General features: G+C 39.1%; 1 protein-coding gene across 1 annotated transcript; it reads left to right on the top strand.

The window, feature by feature from the left end:
• The first annotated feature begins 6,972 nt into the window (after nt 1-6,972).
• Nucleotides 6,973-8,043, top strand: LOC133824416 (uncharacterized). The gene has a single exon (XM_062257292.1). It carries the CDS (start codon nt 6,973-6,975, stop codon nt 8,041-8,043), a length of 1,071 nt encoding a protein of 356 aa, XP_062113276.1.
• Nucleotides 8,044-8,273: the final 230 nt, after the last annotated feature.

Raw genomic sequence — 8,273 nt, 5'->3', positions numbered from 1 at the left:
AGTAGTGTGTGCTTCATGGAAGAGGTTTGATGGCTATTTATGGGTGAGCTCTAGTGGGTATTTGTGTTATTTTTGCAATCAACATGTTGTATTTTAGTCATTGTTCCATTAAAAAAATTGACTAGTGATCTTATTGAATTTAAAAGTCTAATTGTTTTTTAACAACACATTTTTCTTATTTAAAAAATGCTTATCTAAAAATTTTCATTAACTTAGGTGTTGTTTGGTAACCCTTAAAAAAATAGTTTTTTTATTTAATCAATTAAAAATTTTACAATCAAACATAAAATGTGTTTGATAACTGTATTTTTATTTATTATTTTTTTAAATTTTAATTAAAATGTGTTAAATTTTGAAAATAGAATTTTTTCACTTTCAAAATTTTTTTAAATAGTTTTTTATTTTTTTATTTGTTTTCCTTCTTCAAATCAACTCCTCATATTGTTAAATAAAAATTATCAAACATGTTTATTATTTTTTATTTTTAAAAACAAACAAACATAAATAGCTACCAAACATATTTTTATTTTTTTAAAATAAAGAAACAAAAATAAAATAATATTTTCATTTTTGTGTTTAAAAAATTCAAAAATAAAAATTTTACCAAGGGGGTCCTTTATTTTTTCATTAATATTATTTTTGTTTTAGTTTTAAAAATATAAAATATAATAAAATTGATTTATTATGTAAAAGACAGCAAGTAGAGAAAAAACATATACCACCACTTGCATAATCACAACGAGAAAGTTTAAGGATGTTCAACATCGGCTCACACTGTAAAACCTGAAGAATTTTCAGGTTGAAAAGTCAAATTTTAATTATATTCAGTTTTTTTCTTTTCTTTTTCTTTCTCTCTCCCCCACACTCTTCTCCTCCTCTTCTTCTTCTTCTTCTCTCGGCAAACCATGCCAAGGCACTAGACCCAACCACCATCGGCCACCATTTTTGACGCACTGTAGCTCATTGACTTCGCCTTGCTCCGGCGACCTCAACTGCCAAGCGGCACCGCCCAACTCGCCGTCAATCGCTCGGAATCGCCAGTCAAAGTTTTGGTCCATCAACTTTGACTGTGTTTTTCGACCAACCCCGACCACCTCTTGACGAGTGGTTGATACCCTTGGAACCAGCGTGGAGAGACGAACAAACCCCACTAAGTCATTTCGGTCAACTCGTCGTTTTTCTCCAGCAAGATTTTGGGTATCTCCGCCCTTTGGAAGCGTTTTCCGGCGACACCGGAGATCATTTGGGCGAAGGAGCTGTACTTTTATGATGTAATCATCAAGAGGATCGTTTTGATATATGTCATGAATATATTCGTCGACGTTTCCGGTACCGCCACCAACCGCTATAGTGCACCGCTTGGGTTAGGTTCCAGAACTTGAAATTTTAAATATGATCATATTATATGTCATTGGACACGATTTTGAATAAGGAATGCTATGATGATAATCGTTTGATCATTTGGTGCACGTAGGAAGAACGTGATATAAAAATTTGACTAAATCACTCTAAGATCATCGTTAAGCTTAGGAGCGTCGCTTTAGGCTCGGATTAAATTATAAGGAGGTATCTAAAGAGGTAGGGACTCAACTTGACCATTGGACTTATTTTACTCGTATTGAATTGCATTAAACATATTCTAATTTTGATATTTATAAAATGTTTGAAAAATTGAAAACTTAATCTGCATGTTTTCTGATCTTTCTGAGGGCACTGCGTACCAAATATATTTTTGTTCACTTATTTATGCAGATTATGATTTTTGGGTTTTATTCAAATGCAACTGTTATGCTGCCCAATTTTCTAAAATATAAAGGGAATATGTTTCTTTCTTTTCATATTTACCTGCATTTGGTTATACCGATGAGAGCCAAAGTGATCATGATTGGTGCACGTTGTTGTTTCACGACCTAGTCTCTGTGTCATCATACGTAGATCAGGTGTCCACTCACCTGTAGGTGTAAATAACTAGCATCTGTATACTGGAAGTGTTCTGAGCCTCCCCCTTGTGGTGGTTATCAGGTCCGGCTACCCGGTTTAGGATGTCGGATTTTCTATGGTGGGTAACGGGAACTAGGGATCTAGTGGACGGTGTGATGTGCACTTGTAGCTATGCTCTTATGATTATTTGTGGTTTCTCTATTTTGGTTTATACATGATGATGTATGTTTTGTTTTCAAAGCTAACCATGCAGGGGTTGCATTAAACTTTTGGGTCTCATGTTATTAGTTGTTTTCCTACTGGGCTTTATAAGCTCACCCCTATCTCTCCCATTCCAGGAGCCTAGTGACGCGAACATAGAAAAGATGAATTATCGATGGAGCCAATGTGTTTAGCCTATTTCTATTTCATGTCATTGTCTTATCTTTTGAGCATTATATATGTATTTGACTTCGAATATAATGATCAGTATATCTGAATGAGTTATGAAATAGTTAGGGATGAGGAATGGTGGGTGCTAAGTATTATTTTGGGTGTTTATGACTTATTAAATTTAACTATTTGGTGATTACATAACTGTGGGAATATTATTGTTGTATGTATAATGATAAATGATCATACTTTTATCACTAATATTTCTATATATAATTATATGAGTTATTTCATTATTTTAACTTATAATTATAGTATGATTTAATATAAATTAAATGATCATTTATAAAGAATATTTTCCAACAAGGGTCAAAGTTTGACCTTGGACCACCCAAGTTATGGATATTATAAATCTGCCACGGCCTAGGGCTCGGGTCGTGACAGAAAAATGGTATCAGAGCACCGGGTTTAAATACCTCGAAGTGTGTCACCAAATAGATTAAATTTATTTTAAAATAATGTATTTTGATCTATAAAGGCTTATGTATATAGATAGCATCCATTCCTCACTAACTAGTTAGCTTTTGATTTACTGACCTAAGAAAATGCCTCTGAAAGGAAGGACAACAAGGAGAAGGCTTGCAGATGATGTCCTTGAGGCTGAGGTTCCCTCTCCGCCAGTTGCATTCCCTGTGAACGCCATTCTTGAGGCTTTGAGAGGCATTCCTTCCCAACAGATGGATCCAGCTGCTCGACAGAGCAATCACTTCCAGATCTTCCATCGGATTCAAATGCCTAAGTCTAAAGGTGGAAAAGATTCCATGGTTGCTGAAAGATGGTCGAGGCTGATAAAGAAGAGTTTAAACATTGTGGGGACACCTAAGGAGTATCATGTTAATATTAATGTGCCGAAGTTGGAAAGGAGCGCACCGGATTGGTAGGAAGCCTTAAGTAGGATGAGTGCAACTGATGGGATGACTTGAGGAAATTTTGAGATGGGTTCTCAAAGAACAACATTTTAACCCATCTCATAGGAGGACTTGATTTGATCATTTGATTGCTTAAGATCAATGATAGGTTGATGAGATCACAGAATGACTAGATAATGATGGATGTGAGTGAATGAATTTGTAACGACCCAAATTCACTAATAAGGCTTAAGGGCCTTGATTAGTGTGCCGGGAGGGCATGATGAGAATTATGTGTGATGATTATGATTAAGATGCATGATTATGATTTTAAGCATGTTATATGACTATGTGAATTATATTATGTGATAATTATGATGTGGGAATCGTACCACGTGGGTGCTGTGATACTAGTGTGATGCACGTGCCGGGACGGTCCTAGAAAACTAGATAATGGTAACTGGTGATTTGGTAACCTGCGTAACTGTTAGTAACCATAGAGAGTAACAGGTTTTATGGGAAAGTGGTAGAATTGCAAAGCTGATGAAAGGACAAGTATGCCCTTGAGGTCTAGTTAGTAAAGGATATAAATGGAGGGTTAAATTAGTCTTTTGGCAGGGAATAGATGAGTAAGAGCTGAAGGAAAATACAATACGTATAACACTTGGAGAAAGGGGCATTATGCTGAATGTTGGAGACCTAGAGGAGCAAAACTAAGATGGAAGGGAGAAGCTGAATTTAGCTCTTGGAAGGAGAATTAAGGAGTGATTGAAGTTGTCAAGCAAGCTTAGACCAAGAATACTCAGAGGTAAGATTTTGGTTATGGTATATCTAAGTTTCAAGTCTGATTTTTGGTTGATAAGTGTGAATTGAAACAAATTGGTGGCTGGTTTTGTATGAACTCAGAATTGGGAAATCAAGGGGGAAGGAGGTTTAGAGCTGGAGGCTGGACTCACCACTCAAGGTAAGGTTTCTGTGTGATTATTAGGCTTGTTTCTATTAAGGTTTAGGGAGTTTGGAGTGTGGTTTGTGTTTGGGTTCAAGTTGTTCTTAATTTTCTGGTTTGAGTTGTTAAGTATGAAATTCAAGAGTGAATTTTAGGATTGAAGGTGTGAGTGAGCTTGGGCATGATGTTTTTGGGTTGTTGTGAGGTTTATTAAGGGTTTAGAGTTGGTTTTGGGACTTAGGATGGAGTTTGGGGTGATTTGGAGAGGTTGAAGCTCGGGAAAACGCGAAGGAAAAACCCAGAATTCTGGGCTGCGAAGGCGTGCCGCGGCACGGGTTTTGTGTGCCGCGGCGTGGGTCCCTGACTGATGGGTGCCGCGGCACAAGGCCAATTTCAGGATGTCACTTTTGGCAATTTTTGGCCTTTGCTCCGGGGGTTCGGGGGATGTCTCCGGGGTGTTGTTTTAAGGTTTTGGGGGTTCCAAGAGTGTGGATTAGGTTCCGGGAAGGTAGCTTTGCATTGATTAGTGACAAAGGATGTTTCATTTGTGTTGTGATTAGGACTTTGGAGAGGCTCGTGGTAGAGGACCGTGCTCGCGGCTTCGTGGCATCGGAAACCAATGAATTGAAAGGTAAGAAAGCTGCACCTGAGTATGTGGTTAGGTTGGGACTAAGTGCTCCCTATGTATGTATGCACTGTTATGTGAATATGAATAATCATGTGGACACGATGGGACTAAGAGCTCCCTATATTTGTATATCATGTCGTGTGATGGTATTATTATGCCATAGGACATGCAATTACCGGCCTAAGGGTGTCGGAATCAATATTTGCGCATTGAGGCGCGGCTCGGCCACTGGGAGCTGAGGCAGCTTATTTATCACTGAGCTTGGTTAAGCTGGCCAGAGTCAGTGAGTATTACACTGGGGGCGGCCCTAATGAGCCGAAGATAGTGTGTTAAATAGAGGGTGCGACTAAGGGCGCCAACCCTGAATGTTATTTGATGAATATGACAATCTATTGGTTATGAATGGGAATATTGTGCTATGAATATAGTTGATTGACTATCTGAATGACAAACTGTTATTACTGATTGGATAAATGTTATGAAATGTTGAATTCTTAGTTGAGCGTTGTGAAATATTTGATAAGTGTTGCTGATCTTGCTATGTTACTATGCTTTCTTGCTGGGCCTTGGCTCACGGGTGCTACGTGGTGCAGGTAAAGGCAAAGGCAAGCTGGACCTAGCCTGAGGTGGAGAGCTCCAAGGTGAAATGTACATAGCTAGCCGCTCGATCTCCACGATCGAGGAGTGGACCAGGACAGGGACTACCTAATTGCTTGTTTTGCCTTAGTATGGCTGGTTATTGTATCTGAGTCTTACAACTTCTATAAACGATCTTTAAACTGATTTTTAAATTGGGATCCTGTGTAACCGGATAATGTTTCTTAATAAAAACGTAACTTTTGAGACCAAAACACTTTTAACCCTAGTTCCTCTACTATTTCATTAACACGCTTTTACTTTAATGACTTGATTAGCAAGTCTGGCACTTTATAAACACACGGTGTAACGGTCTTGGCTATCTAGGGCGTTACAGAATTCTACATGAAGTTTGTAGAGTTATCTTCCTATGCTTATGTCGGTGTGGTCGATCAACTTCTTTTAATTGAGCAGTTCCTCCGTCCCTTACTCCCTTCAATGCTGGGTCCACTTGCCCTATGACCTTTGGAAATTTGAATGAGTGTGTGACAGCAGCCTTACGGACTGAGGCTCATCAAGAAGGAATTGAAAGAAAGAATCTGGCCCGAGAGAGAGAGGAAATGAGAGGAAAATGAACTAGAAGAACCAAGGGCGATGGTTATTCCACGGACAACAACTTAGTGGGGGTAGCAATAGTAGTGGATCTTTAGGAAAGACTTGAATTGGGTCGTATGGGTGTTTTAGTTGTGGCCAACTGGGTCATAAGAAGAAAGATTGCCCACACGACAACAGAGGTTCCAACCATCTCCTAGAGGACCCATAGGGAGTTATGCTAGGTCTACTCCTTTCACATGACAACCTAAGAGTAACCAGTCTCAGACTTCATCCTATGGTTTAACACCTACACCGGGGCAACAATCCCAATATCAACATCAGTTCTAGCGCCAAGGTTCCGGATTCAACCAGGGGTACTCGCAGAGTTTTCATACTCCTATTTCTGCTGGAAGTTAGAGAGGGTTCAATCCTGGAGGAGGCTCTAGTGCAAGCACAAGCCATCCTGGTCAAGGAAAAGGGAAAGCAAAGGAAAAAGCCTATGGTCAAGCCTATGCTCTTGGTGGTGATGATGTATAAGGAGGAGCATGCCAGGGAGTTGTGGATGGTGTGGTTCTTATCTCACACTCTTGGGCTCATGTATTATTTGATACTGGTGCATCTCATTCTTGTATATCATTAATGTTTTCTAGCATGTTGGGTTTGAGTTGGGAAACTTTTAGTCCTGCATTGCAGTTGAGTGTACCCATGGGAGGGCATGGTGAAGTATCAACCATCTGCAAATCGGTTGTATTGTGTTTGAATGGCATAATTTATTAGGAAACCTGATGGTGTAACCTATGTGACAAGCTGATGTGATTCTTGGTCTGGATGTGTTGTCTAAGTACCGAACCATTGTTGATTTCTCACACAAAATGTTGACTCTTTTAACTCCAGGTGGAGATTTCATTGTATATCGAGCCAACATGAGTGCAGTAAGGCAGGATCCTATCCTTAAGGCATGTTTAGGTGGGAAAAGAAACTTAGAGTGTTATGGGAGTCTGTTTGCAATGGAGGATGAGTCTAGGCCTATAGACAAGTTTCCTTCGATATCAGTGGTTAGTGGCTATAGTTCTGCTTCCGATGAATCCCAAGTTCGAGTTCAAACTCTGGGATCTCAGGTCAACAATCCAAGCTCAACATCCAGAACTGTCATTGATGATCTAGCAGACCCCTATTACCTTCACCACGCAGATAATCCCGACAATGTTCTTGTGTCCCAGCTTCTTACTGGTCAGGACAACTACACTTCATGGATTCGCGCCATGAAACTTTCTATCTCAGTCAAGAACAAGTTAGGCTTTCTTGATGGATCTATTACTAAACCGTCCCAATCTGATTCGTTCATGTCCAATGCCTGGATCAGAAATAACAATATTGTTATTTCTTGGATTCTAAATTTTGTATCCAAAGAAATCTCAGCTAGTATCATCTATGATGAATCGGCAGCCAAAATTTGGAATGATCTCAAAGCAAGATTCCAGCAAAAGAATGGTCCTCATATATTCAACCTCGGACGCGATTTAATGAACTTAAGGCAAGAACTCCAATCTGTAAGTCAGTACTATACTCATCTCAAAACTCTTTGGGAAGAATTGTCCAACTATCGACCCTTTTGCACCTGTAATATGTGTACCTATGGAGGTGTAAAAGCTCTTCAAGAACACCATAATATGGAGTACATAATGTCATTTCTTATGGGTTTAAAATATTCATATTCTCAAGTGAGAGGCAATATTTTACTTATGGATCCATTGCCTTCACTTAGTAGAGTCTTTAATCTAGTTACTCAGGAGGAGAATCAAAGGGGTGATGAAATGGCTACACCACATATAGAAACTTCAAGCAATCCGTCCATGGTTTTTGCCTTCTCAGGAGCAAATTCCTCAACGTCAAAAACTAACTCACGGTCCACAAAATCATTTCCACCACGCAAGAATAGGTTGCTCTGCACCCATTGTAATGTTCATGGACATACCATTGAGAAATGTTACGAAATCCATGGTTATCCTCCCGGTTACAATAAGCCTCGACAACAATCCTCACCTCCAGCTATCTCCACCAATCCTCAGCTACAATAGTCCTCCGCAGCTGCTAATCAACTTTAAACCAGTGATTGTCAAACTCAAAATGTCACAGAGAGTCATACTTTCTTGCCTTAGTTAAGTGCCACACAATACCAACAACTACTCAACTTGCTTGCAAGTCAACAAACCGGTATAACTTCTTCTAATTCCTCTACTCCTACTAATAGTTCAGGTATGATTCTTTCCACATCTAACTCAGTCAATTCCTATTCTAATAATGCTTG

The sequence above is a fragment of the Humulus lupulus genome, chromosome 3 (genome assembly GCF_963169125.1).
Source record: "Humulus lupulus chromosome 3, drHumLupu1.1, whole genome shotgun sequence".
Classification (NCBI taxonomy): Eukaryota; Viridiplantae; Streptophyta; class Magnoliopsida; order Rosales; family Cannabaceae; genus Humulus; species Humulus lupulus.
The sequence above is the reverse complement of the archived record's forward strand: the minus strand, read 5'-3'. Positions and strand labels throughout refer to the sequence as shown.

Bases quoted from the DNA above. Each gene is read 5' to 3' on its own strand.
- LOC133824416 (XM_062257292.1), top strand. From the start codon at position 6,973: ATGGAGGATGAGTCTAGGCCTATAGACAAGTTTCCTTCGATATCAGTG.